This window comes from Ursus americanus, chromosome 4 (assembly GCF_024610735.1).
Source record: "Ursus americanus isolate L20-20 chromosome 4, mUrsAme1.1.p, whole genome shotgun sequence".
NCBI lineage: Eukaryota > Metazoa > Chordata > Mammalia > Carnivora > Ursidae > Ursus > Ursus americanus.
The window spans coordinates 20,893,631-20,909,169 of NC_142130.1; the positions used below are offsets into that span (position 1 = coordinate 20,893,631).

The 15,539-nt window shown below is 42.9% G+C and overlaps 1 protein-coding gene across 5 annotated transcripts in view; it reads left to right on the forward strand.

The window, feature by feature from the left end:
* YEATS2 (YEATS domain containing 2) overlaps positions 1-15,539 on the forward strand; it is a 113,800-nt gene that overhangs the window by 89,790 nt on the left and 8,471 nt on the right. For all 5 annotated transcript variants that reach the window (XR_015724144.1, XM_045776586.2, XM_045776585.2 and 2 more), the window contains 7 exons: positions 1,149-1,332; positions 5,993-6,121; positions 6,611-6,709; positions 11,209-11,311; positions 12,125-12,198; positions 13,552-13,631; positions 14,305-14,506. Coding sequence is in view for 4 of the 5 variants with exons in the window: in XM_045776586.2 (XP_045632542.2) it covers positions 1,149-1,332; positions 5,993-6,121; positions 6,611-6,709; positions 11,209-11,311; positions 12,125-12,198; positions 13,552-13,631; positions 14,305-14,506 (871 nt within the window). In the remaining variant the exon portion in view is untranslated. The remainder of the gene's footprint in view (positions 1-1,148; positions 1,333-5,992; positions 6,122-6,610; positions 6,710-11,208; positions 11,312-12,124; positions 12,199-13,551; positions 13,632-14,304; positions 14,507-15,539) is intronic.

Genomic DNA, 15,539 nt, shown 5'->3' on the forward strand with positions numbered 1-15,539 from the left:
TGGTACTCTTTGAAAACCACAAAACTTTAATTTTGATGAAGTCGTTTATTTATTTTTCTTTTATTGCTTATGCTTTTGATATCATAGCTAAGAAACTGTTGCCTAATCCAAAATCACAAAATTTAAGCCAATAGTTTTTTCTAAGAGGTTTATAGTTTTAGCTCTTATATGTAGGTCTTTGATCCATTTTCAGTTAATTTTTATATGGTGTGAGGTAGGGGCCAAACTTCATTCTTTCGTATGTAGATAGCCAGTTGGCCCAGCAACATTCGAAGCCTGTTTCCCCCCTGAATTGTCCTGGCACCCTAACGTCTTTTTTGAAGCTGATTTTTCTTGCTTTTCAGGCTTTATCTCCTCCTACTGCCTTTTATATGCCCATCCATACCACTCTACTTTGTAGCTCCTACCATGTTCTTTCATGCTTCTCTTTCTACCTACTGTCTTCTGCCAACTTCTGCCAAGAAACATTCTCTCGTCTCCCCCTTTCCTGTCTTAAATCTTGAAGATTCCCCTCAAGTGCCGTATTTGTACATGAAGCTTTTCCCTGTACTATCCCTCCCCATCCCTAGACAGAAACAGTAATTTTCCTCTCAGTTTTAATAATGCCTTGTACCTGTGCCTCCATGGCACTCATCACAGTCTGCTAGCCCTGTCCTCCTCAAGGGTGGTTGTCTCTGGGCCCTAGCATTTAACACTGCGCCTGCCATGTAGTAGATGTTGGTTGGGTGAATGAGACAACTGTTAAAATATTATAGTGAGTTTTTAATAAAACTCGTTTTATTCCATTTGTATATCCTGAGATTATGTCCTCCTCTTTTTGGTGTCGAAATATCCTTTTATAAAGTGGTATAATAGATGGTGAGGGTGTTGGGGTTTTTTCGGTTGTTGTTATTGTTTTTAATGTGGTAACCCTCTGATACCTCCATGTTTTAAAGTTTAAAAATTTTTCTAGTCCGTGAACTCTGAAAGTGTTGGAAACACTGAACGAGAGAGGCAATCTTTTTAAATGGCATGGCATTTAATAGGTAGGCAAAAATAATAGGTAACAGAGGATATTTATTGAATATACTACATAGCAATCACTGTTCTAAGTAAGTTACACGGCTTTCTTCTTCATTTCCATTCTTTTTGGCCCCGCGTGTGAGCAGTCGGAAGGAACAACTCCCAGCACATCATCTGCTGTAGGTTCTGTAGTGAAAACTTCTGGGCAGCAAGCAGTGTGTGTGAGCCAGGCCCCCATGGGACCCTGCAAGGCCACTGCTCCCTCCGTCATCAGCGCCACGTCCCTGGTGCCCACGCCAAACCCCATCTCCGGGAAGGCTACCGTGTCAGGTCAGTTGTATCATAAGGACATTCTTTCTCTCTCCCTTCTTTGGGTTAGATTCTTTTGGGAAGGTCTTAAATGATATTTTGTATAGGAAGTTGTTAAAAATAATTAACTCAGCAATATTTTCCATAAATCTGCTTTTTTGATAATTTATTCTTAAAATCTACACCTAAATCCTTAAGTCTGAAATGGTTTATGGATGGAATGATAATTTTTAAATGATATAATAAAATTTTAGCCATCTGGAGCTCTGTGAAATATTTTAGCTGCTCTTATCACATAACTTTGTGGAGAACTGGGAGTTTACTCTCCTTACATTACCATTTCCTTTCCTTTTTTTTTTTTTTTTGTCATCAGTTTTGAATGGAACACATTCTAAAACATACTTTCATAAATAAAGTATATAAAATACCAGCCTTGATGACTCTAAGTCATGATTTTTAACAGTAGTTATTATACTGGGTAGTGTTAGAGTGACAAGCATGTGGTCTGGTAAGATGGATGATATCTCTGCGCCCACACCAAATGGCCCCAGAAGAGTGTGCCTTTCACTTCTTTGGTTAACATACAGCACAAATCATGGAGCCAGACTGCCTTAGTTAAAGTAACTTGCTTCAGTTTCCTTGGCTGTAAAATGAGGTTGATAATAATACCCACCTCATACAGTTGAGAGGATTAAATGAATCGGTATGGAAATGCTTAGACTGCTGTGTGACATGTGGTAGCCGTTACATAAATAATTCCCACTATTAGCATGGTGTAGTCTCCTCGTCCACATTCCCTTGAATTCTAAAGTCCAAAAAAGCTGTGAAAACCAAAGGTGTTTGTTTCTTTGTTTGCATAACTAATTTTAGTGTGAAATCTGACCTCCATTGGACAGGCTGTTAATATGACTGACTATGAATATTAGTGTTTGGCCACAGAAGTACTGATGTGCTTGATTACAGTGTGCTGCCCAGATGCCAACGGGCTGATAGAATACACAGCATTGCTTCTCGGACTCGAGAGATCACTTTTGTTGTTCTGCAGTCCACCACAGACAGATACTCCTGTAAAATCCAATAGAAATGTCACAGCAGTGTCACACTGTTACAGAGTTTCTGAACACTCTTAGCTTCTGTATTACCTTGTTGCAGATTGATAACAGCTTACCAGCTGACGCTGAGTAGGACTGAGATGCGTGTACACACACGCATATAAACATATGTTGATACACGCACACGCACCTTAGTACCTTTGGATAAAAGATTGTGGGTATTGTTATTCTTATTGCTGTTATTACTCTATTTCATATGTGTTTCCAAGTCCCCATGTCTTATTTTTTGGGTGGTTTGAGACCAAAGAGTAAGGCTGGTAGTTCTGATGACTTTCACCTACCAGTTACCATTGGCCAAGTTCTGATATAGGAGTGCTGTTCTCTGCTAACGGAATGTTTGCAGGCGCTGTGTTAGGACTGGAGTAGAAATTGTAGAGGGGGCACCTGGGTGGCACAGCAGTTAAGCGTCTGCCTTCGGCTCAGGGCGTGATCCCAGCATTACGGGATCAAGCCCCACATCAGGCTCCTCTGCTATGAGCCTGCTTCTTCCTCTCCCACTCCCCCTGCTTGTGCTCCCTCTCTCGCTGGCTGTCTCTATCTCTGTCGAATAAATAAATAAAATCTTTAAAAAAAAACTTGTAGAAATAGAGGATTACTTTATGAGAAATAAATGCCCTCTCCTTTTCTTTTTTTAGAGAGAACTTGAGCGGGGGTTGGGGGGAGGGGGAGAGGGAGAGAGAGCATTTCCAGCAGAATCCCCACTGAGCACAGAGCCCGGTGCGGGCTTGATCCCACCACCCAGAGATCATGATCTGAGCCAAAATCAAGAGTTGGATGCCTAACCAACTGAGCCATCCAGACACCCCTGCCTTCCCCTTTTATAATTAAGTTTTTAACATGAAGTAAATAAACTCTTGGCTTTAAGTTCTCATTTCCTGAGATGCTGCTGATGAAACTTTCTTTTATATAATGTTTTCATAGAAAAGCCAAACGATTTTCTGCTGCCCGTTAATTTTGTGTGTATACGTCGACTCTATTTTTACAGAGGTATAACCATTAATTTTTTAATCAGATTTTTTGTGTGCGTCATGGAGTATTTTGCACAAAGTTCCTGTTGTGACTGGAGCAGAGTGAACAAGGGAAATAATACTGGGACATAAAGTCACAGAGTGATGGGGGCCAAGTCACAGAGGGTCTTTGTAGGTCATGTTAAGAACTTTGACTGAAAACAGAAGATAGTGGGAAGGAAAGGATCCAAGAAACTAAACAATTTATCTCACAATTGAAGGGACAAACTAGCACAGCGAGTGAAAGACGGCTCACACGCAGGCACAGTTTGTTCATGAAATCAGAACACCAAGGACAAGGGCAAGATCTTACAAGCCATCAGAAGAAGAAACAGGAAAGTTCAGAAATTACATTATCATTAGGCTTCTCAGCCGTGCTGGAAGCTATGATCCTTCTCTTCAAAATTCTAGGGGAAAATGACTTCTAGTCAAGAATTCTCTTGTCAGCCAGATCATTCCTGAGAATGAGGTTAGAAATATTTTCTGACAGGCAAAGTTCTATTTCTTATGCTCCCTGTCTCGAGACATTGCTAAAATACATATTTTTTACCAGAGTGAAGAGGTATAGAGCAAGAAAGAGGAAGAAACAGGATCCAGTATAGAGGAAGGCAAAGGGAATTTTCAGGGTAATGGTGAAGGATGTCCTAGGATGGCAGTGGGGCCGCAGGCCTAGAAGACAGAGTGGGGCAGATCAGAGAGCTAGGGAAAGTTATCTCTTAGAGTGGAACTGGAAGGTATCTAGGAGAACCGGCTGTAGGGAGAGTTATAGAAAGGGGTGGTGGTTTATAGCGTTTTTGAAGGAAGTGGGAAGACTTGGTAAGATGTTGAAGGAGAACTAAGAACTGAAAAAAAGAGGAAATATTACCTCCAGAGAACACAATGGTGTTACGGTGTTCTTTGGCTCAACAGAGAACAGTACTGGTGGCTTTAAAACGCCTGTCTGCCCCAATAGCAAGTCAGTGTGTACCATCACAACGTTACATCAGAATCAAGGCCTGCAGTATACACAGTCTTTTAAAGTTACGGAGATAAATATTAAAAGAAAGAGCCAAAAGGGTTGAAAGTGGACGCTGCTGAGGAACCACATGAGGACGGAGAGGTGGAGGAAAGAAGGGCTGTATTTAATTAAAAGCCTGTTTAGCACTTTTTTACTTTTCAACTGATAAGCGTGTAATAGTTTAATAAAAACAAGGGTTTAAAAAATATGAAAAACCAGGTCATTGTTGTTCTCTGAGGGCACATCTCGGCAAGAACTTACCAGCTGACTGATTTGACCCTCATCTATTCCAAAGAAAGAGTTTCTTTTTTATTTAAGGCTTTGTTTCAGAAAGTATTTAAGATGATTCCTTTCCTTTTACTCACACCCACTGTTTCCCAATGCCTTTAAGTATCTTAAGCCTCGAATCCTGTGTTTTTCTTTGTTTTTTTTTAGAGAGCGGGCACCTGTGAGCGGTTGGAGGAGGGGGCGGGGCAGATCTTAAGCAGGCTCCCTGCTGAGTGCAGAGCCTGGCGTAGGGCTCGATCTCACCACCCTGAGATCACGACCTGGGCCAAAATCGAGAGTCCGATGCTTAACCCACAGCCACCAGGCGTCCCTTGAATGCTGTTTTTAAGTAGTTGTTATGTGACAGCATGTGTTTATGTTGTGTTTTGTGTGCTGTCTCATAATAGAAGCCCTTTGTCATTTTTTACCTGCCCTCTGAATGCCTCCAGTAATTGTGTAAGGGAAATAGGAATATGGAAGTTACCCCTAAAGGAAAATGGGAGAGGATGACCCTTTCGAGAATGGTAAGGGTGGGGTTGGTGCCTGGCTGGCTTGGGCACTTGAGCATGCCACTCCTGATCTTGGGGTCTTGAGTTTGAGTCCCACATTGTGGGTAGAGTTTACTTTAAAAAAAAAAAAGATAAGTGGGGAATGTCTTATGTTTGGAAAATAAGAGCTGCACAGAGGTAGAAGTTAGAAGGCATGGCGAGTACACAGATTTTCAAAGTATTCGATCTATAGGGATGGTGTGAAGGGGACACAGACAAACTGAGACCAGATTAAAGTGACCTCTGAATACTTTGAAACTAATTTTGAAAACATTCCCTAGCCAGCCAGGAGCCAGAGAAGATCTTTAAGTAGGAAAATGACAGTTCTCCAAATCAGAATATAAAATTTTACATCCAAGTTGTACCTATCACAGCTGTATACAGAACAAAGAAATTGTCATAGAAAACAAACATGGAGAAAAGAACTATCTTAAAATGTTAATACTGTTGTCTCCACAGTTGGACTTTGGGTGACTTTTTCTCTTTCTCTTTTTTTCTTTTTTCTATTCTGCTTTTCCAGAAATTTCTGTATTACTTTATGATTGTGGGGCAAAACTCAATCCTCACTGTCACATCATTGTTCCATTGTGAAATCTGCCACATCCCTTGCCTCATGCTTCCAGCTCTCTGTTTATTGAGGGGTAAATGTCTAAGACCTTCCTCCTGGGAGAAAATGTGAATGCTCAAGGGGGCTGGACTTGAAGGAGGCATCTGACCTGCAGCTTGGCCTTATCTTCCAACTTGTTTTAGGATTGCTGAAGATTCACTCCAGTCAGTCCAGTCCCCAGCAGGCTGTCCTGACGATCCCCAGCCAGCTCAAGCCACTCAGTGTAAATACATCCGGAGGGGTACAGACTATCCTGATGCCTGTGAATAAAGGTGAGTCCGTCACCGTGGGGCGCGCTGGCGTCCGCGTCTGTGTGGGGCGCGCGGCTGCATTTCGCTGGCGGCCCCTCCCCGTGCGGCCTGCCCTTTGGCCATCCGTTCTCCCTGGCACTTTGGACTCTGGAGCACCGACTCTCGCACTGAACATGAACCCCAGATGACCCATTGGTTTCTAAATAGCTCCCCATTTCTAAAGTTCAGTAGAGGGGGAGCATTTTAGGCATTTATGAGAGTTTCAGGCTAATTGGATTTTTATTTTCTTAGTGACAAGCCCCATTTCCACAGTTGAAGATCATAGCTCAGTTACCCTGGTATTGTCAGTAAACAGCCGACCTTGTCATATCACTATATTAAGTAAGGACCTTTTTAATGTTGTACTGAAATTGTTCTTGTGCCATTCGTCTAAAATGAGGCCGTCACCTGAGAGTAATAATTTCTGTATTTCTTACATCCTCTCCTTTTTTTTTTTTTTAAACCTGTTAGTGGTTCAGTCATTTTCTGCCAACAAATCACCTGCCATTCTGCCCGTGGCCGCCCCAACTCCGATTACCCCCAGCTCTGCTCCAGCAGCTGTTACAAAAGGTAGGTAGTTTCTCGTGGTATTTTGCCTGGAAGTTTTGTGTAAGTCGTTACTGTAATCGGGGTCCCTTGAATCTCAGCCTCTGGGAATCAGTCGCTTCAGAAATATTTACCGAGTGTTTATATAGTAGACCTGACACTGAGGGAAACAGAGGTGGATAAAGCATCATTTCTGCCCTCTAAGAACTTGTAATCAGGCTGGAGAGAGTTGTCGACAGCAAGCAGTGACTGGTGAACGCAGGATAAGTGATCTGGGAAGTGAGTGCTGCGGTATTTCAGTCTAGGATGTCTGGTCAGGGTTGGTGCGGGCATGGAAGGCTTAGGAATTTTTATGGAATATGGATTATAACCTGGACTTGAGAAGAGTGAAGCATTTTGAGGGCGCAGTAGAGTGAGAGCCACATTGAGGAGCAGTAGAAACAAAGACTCAGGGCTTGTTTGGGGAAGTAAACCAATTAGGGGAACTTATCTGGGGTGTATAGTTGTGGTAAAGGAGCTGCAGGCAGGGTGAGGTTTTGGCAGGCTGGCAAGGGGGGCGTTTCTGACTACTGAGTAGATGGAAGTAGTGCGGTGGGTGAGAGCAGCGCTTGATGTCCATAACATCCGTAGTGCCCATAGCTGCCACGTGCAGGTGTACCAGGCACCAGGCTAGCTGCTTTATATAGATCACTCATTATCACGGGACCCGCCGATAGCTATTACGCCCATTTTGCTGCTGAGGATACTGAAGCTCGGAGATACTAAGTATCTGCTTCCCAAATCTTGAAAGTTAAAAAGCAGTGCAGTCAGAATTTGAAGTACGTCTGCTTTTCAGGCATGCCAGATCTTTCACAGTAGTCTTGAGAAAAGGTGGATTCTTAACTTACAGCATGACCAATAAAATGGGTTTGCTAATGACAGTCCCTTGCCTGTTCTTTTAAATAAAATTAGTTGGCACCCAGCCATTCCCATTTATTTACATGTTATCTGAGGACGCTCTGCCATGTCGGAGTTGGTAAGTTCCAGTCGAGATCATATGACCCACAGAGACTGAAATATTTACTCATTGGTCCTTTATAAGAAAAGTTCGCCAACCTCTGATCAGAAGATAGCTGATAAAAAAACCGGTATTAGCCAGGACCAGCATTTCTCCTCAGTGGTAGTTAGGTTTCATAGGCCTTCCCCATGCAGATGCGGATTCAGTTAATTTTGGACTGGGGTCAGAGCATCTCTGTTTTTACTTTAATTGTGGTGAAATCTTGTATATTGAAATACAAAGACATACTAAGCATTACCATTTGATGAATTTTTGTTATAAACCCATGTAACCCATTTTCCATTCAAGATACAGAAATTTTCATCACCTTGTGCCCCTTCCAGTCAGTTCCCAACCCCCATAGGCAGCCACGTTCTGATTCCCCTTACAGTAGATCAGTTGTGTCTATTTTTTTAACTTTATATGAGTGGAAGCACATGCATTCTTATATGTTTGGTTTTATTTATTCACCATAATGTTTTTGGGATTCATACACATTGTACCTGAATAGTATTTCACATTATAAGGAATATACCATCATTTGTTTATCATTTCTTCTATTGGTGGACATTAGGGGTTGTTTCCAATTTGGGTCTGTATGTACAAGTCTTTGAGAGCATATGTTTTCATTTCTCTAGCAGCCTGAATATGCTAATTATATAATTCTGTAGTTGTTTGAGGGCCAGATTAATGTGAGTATACTTGTGCCTAAGAGCTGGAGTATCTGAACTTTTTCTAAGGACTTCTTCTGTTTCTTGAAGTCTTGGAATCACTAGGGATTGGGGGAATATATATTGCTAACTGAAATTAAATTAGCAGGGTCATTAAATACAAGTCAATATATACATATAAATAATTAATTTTTACATAGAAATGAAGTGCTAACAACCTACTAAATAGTTCTGCGAGAAATTGGAAAGACCTAAATAAATGGAAGGATATACCATTATAAATATAATAAATTTTAAATACAGTTGACCCTTTAACACAGGTTTGAACTGTGCCTACCAGTCTCCAAGCCCACGTATAATTCACCTTACTCCTACCCTGCCAAGCTGCGGACATAAGATATTTTAAAATCTTTTCTAATATGAGAAAAGATAAATGGTATGTTAAGGTCTTAATTTGTATTCCTTTGAAATCTAGTGAGAATAAATAACTTTTTATTACTTAAACTTACACACAGATTTTTTTTGATACAGTACAGTACTATATATTTTCTCTTTCTGATTTACTTAATATTTTCTTTTCTCTAACTCTGTTGTAAGAATACAGTACATAATACATATAACATACAAAATACGTGTTAACCATTTATGTTATCAGTAAGGCTTCCAGTCAATAGTATTGCTATTAATAGTTAAGGTTTTGGGGAATCAAAAGTTATGCATGGGTTTTTGGCTGCAGAGATTTGGCGCCCCTAACCCTCCAAGTTGTTCAAGGCTCAAGTGTAATTTATTATAAGTATAATAAATTATATATATTATGGAAAGACCTGATGTGTTATCAGCTCTCCCCCCAAAAATGACAAACAGAATCAATATAGTCCCCGCCAAAATGCCTACAGCGTTGTTTTGTGTGTGTGTAGAAATGGACAGGCCAAGTCTAAAATGGATGTGGAAATGCAAAGGCCCAGAACGGCTGAGGCAGTTTTGAAGAACAAAAAGGTGGGGGACTTGGACCACCAGATCTGCATACTATAATGCGGCAGCATTGAGATAGTGTTGTAGTCAAGGGTAGACAGAATAGTGGAATAGAAAAGAGAGCCCCGAAATAGACTCACACGCTTATGGTCACTTGATTTATGACATTCAGGAGGGAAAGGATGTCCATTTCCATAAGTAGTGCTCGGTTAATTAGATAATATCCATTTGGGGAAACAATGAACCTTACACCGTAAACAAAAATTAATTTGAGTTGGATTATGGACCTAAATGTGAAAGGTAAAATTGTAAAACTTTCTAGAAGAGAAGAGTAGAATATCTTCACAACTTCGGGCAAAGATGTTTTAAGAGCAAAAAATGTGAGCAGACACGGCACAGAAGAAGGTATCCAAATAGCTCGTAAAGATGTGAGAAGATGTGCAAACTCATTAGTTATCAAGGAAATGCAATTAAAGCTGTAGCGAGATGCTGTTAGATGACCAAAATTTAAAGCGCTGGCCATGCCGAGCTTGGGCAAGGGTGCGCAGCAGCGGGAACTCGCGTGCGCCGCTGATGGAACTGTAAGGTGATGCACTAAAGCAGTTCGACGTTGTCTCATAGAGCTAAGCGCACATCTGCCCCACGTTCCAGCAAATACACTTCCAGGAAGTGCACGCGTATGCCCATCTACCAAAAGACGTATGCAAGGATGTCCGCTGCATTGTTATTTTTAACAGCTAAAAAGATGCTTGTGCAAAGGATTGTGTACAGTGTGATTCCAGTTCTGTGAAATCCATAGTGGGTAAAAGGTGGTTATCATTGGCAGGCACGAACTGCCAAAAGCATAGGCAGCCTGGGTGAGGACTGGGAGTACTCCAACCTTTTTTTTTTTTTTTTTTTTTGAGTTTTATTTAAGTAATCTCTGTACCCATTGTGGCATGACCCCAAGATCGAGAGTCCCATGCTCTTCTGAGCCAACCAGGTGCCCCAGAATACTCTCTGTCTTGATCGGAATGGTGTGCGTGAGTGTGTACATAGGCAGTTGAACTGTACACTTGTTATTTGTGCATTTATGCAAGTTATGCCTCAGTTAAATGGGGGAGGACGTATGAGTAGATCTCATTTGTAGACCCTCGTTACATAAGAAAGTGTTGAGGATGTTGACTGTGGAAATGACACAAAAAAGGTAACTTAGGAAAATTTTCTGGTGCTGATGTGCAAGGTGAGTTGTAAGGGGAGGAGATTGAAGGCCAGGACGCTGATGCAGAGGTAGAAAGTGTGTGGTCATGGTCTTTTGATCCAAGAAGACTGCGGAAGTACAGGGAGGCACGTGCACCTGAGCCATTGCTATCTTCATCAGTAGATTGGGGAAGATTCGCTTGGCTGTTTCCAGGCACAGCAGATCTGATTTTTGCTTTCTGCCTTATGTCTCAGAACGCTGAGATAATGCTGAAAGTTGATAAACTTAGCTGGAGAGATGATATTCAAAAGGATACTAGAACTTAGAACAGGCCAGCATTGTATTTTAATGTGTCATGCGTGGGGGGGGGGGATATCACTTAGCAGTGTGGTTGGCCCTTTAAAGAAATACATAAAAAGCCACTTTATTGCCCCGCCTTGTCATGACCCTGGAGTTGCTCCCCCTGAGACCCAGGGTAACAGTTCTTCCCTTATCTGCTGATCCTGTGACGCTGGGCGCCATCTCGGTCCCCCGGCTGTGTCCCTACAGCAGCTGGTGTGGCTGTTTCCTCACTGAGTCAGTGGAAGAGCTTTTGTTTCTGCCTGCACGTGTCCTTCCATCATTGAAGGCTGACAGCTCTCTTCTTGTTGCTCTTCCCTTGTAGTAAAGACTGAACCAGAAGCGCCCGGGCCAGGCTGCCTCCCTCAGGAGGGTCAGACAGCAGTGAAAACAGAAGAAAGTTCTGAGCTGGGAAACTATGTCATTAAGTAATTATTTCAGTCCTTTCTAAGGCAGTTGTGCGTTCGGTGTTGTATATGGTACTTTTTAAAGCCCATACCTGTGACAGCTGAGCGTGTGTCGAGTTGTGTGTGTACAGAAGTAAGCCCCTTGGTGGGCGGAAACCTTCTGCCCACGCGCAGTGAGCAGGTGTGAGCACGTGGTGCACAGCTGATATCACTTCTGTGCTGCCCTGCACTTGTCGCCCCCAGAGCTCCCTCCAGCGGAGCTTGACAGCACTTACTTTCTTTGCTGAATCCGTGGGCGTGAAATTTCTCGTGGTGTAATTCTCAGGTGTATATACATTTTACACCTGAGTATCCACGGACCTGCCTAGTCATAAACAGGTGCCTTTTCATGGGCCACACACACACATTCTTCTAGAAGTACTTAATGAGGTTTTCTGATTTCCAAATTGGGAACCCACCTCTGACCATGTATTTTGAAGTATGTCAGATTACTGGGGGCAGTGGAAACTCAGCCACTTTCACATGATTGGTGACAGCATGAGCTGTAATAATCCTAAGAACAGGCATTTGTATATAGAAATGTTCTGCCCTAGTGGCAATCAACTGCAAAAAGATACGTGACTATTTTAATATGTGATAAAATGTGATATTGGCATAATTTGCCATTTAGAAGGCTATCTGTGGAAGGAAAGACATGTCCAGTATACTTGGTTAATTTTAATTCCCTTGGAAAGAAGGGAGTATATACATGAATCACGTGTGTGTGCATACATATATGTGGCTAGAAACTGCCGTATTTACTACCTTAATATTCTTTTCTTTTATGCCTCTCAGGATAGACCATTTAGAGACTATCCAGCAACTCCTAACAGCAGTAGTAAAGAAGATCCCCTTAATCACTGCAAAAAGTAAGACAATTATTCTGAATATATAGATGCATTTTTAAAGCTGTGAACTACTTGGGATATTGAGTCAGCTTAAATCATTTTGTATTATAAATTAATACGGGTGTGGTAGTTACCTTAGGTGGTTTGAGTTCTAACCATAGCTCATTTGCAGGATTTTAGAGTTCACAATACCTTGGTCAACCAGTTGGTCTTTCACAGTGTTTGATCCATGGAAGGAATTTTTTACATTTATTACTGTATGTAAATTGTAATATATAATTAAAATTGCATTAGTTTTTAATATTTATTAATAAGGAAAGAAATAAGCATTTGCCTACAATGTGCCAGACTCTGCAGTCTCGGCGCTTTGACGGTCTCTTGTGGGATAGGTGGTATCCTCTCCCATTTTGCAGATGAGAAAATGGAGGATAAGCAAGGTTAAGTAACTTGCTCAAGATCGCTAGCTACGGGTGGTGAGGAAGGATACTAACCTAGATCTGTTTGACTCCAGAGCCATTAATCTTCTATCGCTCACTATCCCCCACTTTGTTGAAATGCATGATTATCAAGACTTCCAGCAGTGAAGTCTGCTCTGTCACTGCCCCTGGTCAGCAAGACTGAAACACCTGCTTCTCAGCCCCAGCTGTTCTGACTGAACCAGCCGCCTCCAGGGGGCGGACAGGCTGTTGGCACTCGGGTGGACGCTCTTGAGCAAGATGGCTGCGGCCATTACAGGCAGGGAGGGAGCAGGTCACCGCGTCCCATTCACGGGAATATGAACATGATAGGCCAGTGGAGACTACCCTGCTTATTTTTTTCCCTAACAGCAAAGAAATTACCTCTTTTTCCCTTGGTTAAAGTCTGGGGGGTCATTCTGAGGTAGTTCAAAGTCAGCATCCAGGGACATTCGCCTAGCCCAGCAGGGAAAAATTAAAAATCTCTGTGTTTTAAAATTTTAGACACAGAGACAGAATATTAGAGCTGGAAGGCGGGTCAGAAACCGTCTTTCCCAGCAGTCATCTTACAGGTAGGAACACTGAGGCCCAGAGAGGCGCTGTGGGCTGCCCAACAGCACTTAGTGAGCGCAGGGCGAGGGGGGCAGCCCTCGCGCGCGGGGCACCGACGGTCTTCTGCCGGAGGAGCCTCTTCTGCCGGAGGAGCCGGTGTCCGCGGGGCGCTGCTTTGAGCTCCCACGGTGAGTGAGCCGCCTTCCCTTTCAGGCAGAAGGCCTCTGTGTTAGGCCGCAGGGAGCTTGCCCGTAGGAACACCGGTCCCATAAACAGGTCTAGGGGAACTTTCGGACATACCTCCAGCAAGGAAGATTTGATTTCAGTCGTACCGTTATTCAGAGCGTGCTGGGTATGTGCGTTCTAGGTGAAGACGCCAGCTGTTTCTCTGCGAAGTCTGTGGAGCAGTATTATGGCTGGAACATTGGGAAAAGGAGAGCTGCCGAGGTAATCCCAGTTGCTCTGCGGGCTGCCACCGGGAGCCTGGGAAGACAGTAACCAGAATACACGGGCATTCTGGCTGCTTCCATAAACCTTGTCTTATGGAACAGTGATCAGATTTACGGCGTATTTTGTTAAATACTTACTGGTAGAATTTTTTCCTCCATTTAAAATCTCACTCTTCAAACACTTGTAGCTAGCCTTTGAAAGGTCTACTTCTTGTTCCTGCATTGGTAAAAATTTCTAAACGTCTTTTATGATTTCTTTTTCAATATATTAAAATGAAACCAAGTATTTGTTGAGTCCTTACAATGTGGTGGCTACTGTGCCAGATGGTGGGGCTCTAGGAGAAAGTGGCACGTCGGAAGGCATGCTTAGGAAGCTGTGAGAAGGTTAGTGTGATGGGTTCGGAGAAGTTCGGCGGGGAGGGAAGCTGGAGACCACAGGTGGAGACCAGGTGAAAAACCTTCTAGGCCAGACCTAGGAGTTTCAGTGTTATTTCATGAACATCAGGTAAAAGTTAACCTTTTGCTTCTTTTTAAAACTTTTTAAAAACACAATCAGATTTAAAAAAAAAAAATTCTAACAAGTTAGCATGGTCATTTACAGGTTGGGTGATTTATTTGAACACACTGCTAAGTTTGAAACTGATTATGATTCAAAAAAACTTGTTTTTAAGTGGCAAAGAGCAATGACAATGCGAAAAGTCTTACAAGAAATCCTGGAGAAGAATCCAAGATTTCACCACCTGACCCCCCTTAAAACCAAGCACATAGCTCACTGGTGTCGCTGCCATGGCTACACCCCACCTGATCCCGAGACCTTGAGGAGCGACGGTGACTCTATTGAAGATGTGCTGACCCAGATCGACAGCGAACCAGGTACATGTTTGCTGGGGCTCACTGGGCCCCGTCAGTAGCCCGAGAGGTGGTTTCATGGAACGCACTCTCATCTCTTCAGCTCCCACAGTTCTTGGGCCACTTTAGCCCCAGATGACGTGAGAAGCAGGAGCTTTTGCTCACCTGTAGCCGTGTGTGGTCTCCCTCTGCCCCAGTACAGTCCCTACAGAACTATTTCTGCCCAGGTGTCCCCAGCATTGTGCCCAGCCAGGAATGTTCCAGCCTGTGGCATTCAACAGGCACCCACTGTTTGTTCAGGGGTCCCCCTCCTTAGCATCATTTCTTCTTTGAAGACTTTCCTAATCCCTCTCCTTTCCTCCAGATAGAACTGATTTCTCCTTCCTTTGTGACCCTATGACCTCTCATAGACGAGTCTATCCAATCTCCTTGAAGATGGAGGTGCTGTCTTATCTGTTACTATATCTTCAGACCTATCTAGGAAGTTCAGTGCCCAGTGTTGGAGACACAGATGGAAACAACTAATAATATTGCAGATTAGATGAATTAGAAGCAGTTTCAGAAAAGAGAGCCAGGGAAACAGTTGTGCTGTATGGGGGTGGGAACAGGGCTAAAAAGATACATGGGGAGAATATTTTCAGTTTCACCTTAAAGAATAAGAAGGGTTGTTTTTTCCTCCCAACCCTACTTTTGTAGAAAAGCAGGAGCTCCACCTCCCAGTCTGAGGGAGTCTGGAGCACAAGGAGAGTGGGGGTGTGGTGGGGGGGTGGTCCTTAAGACTTAGCACAAGTTCCACTTTCTTCATGAAGTTTTCCTGAGAGCCCTAATACAGGATGACCTCTCCTTTCTCTGAAATCCTGCAGCACTTAATATCAGAGCATAGTGGTTTGTCAGAAATAAATATCTAAACTCTTCGGAGGACAGAAAGCATGTTGATTATCTCCGTGCTGCTTTGGTAGCATACGTGAGGCACGGCACGTTACATACACCAGGCTTTCCGTTCCAGTGACTGATTAACTTCGAAGTGCCCAGTGACACACAAGCAGCCAGGAGCTGG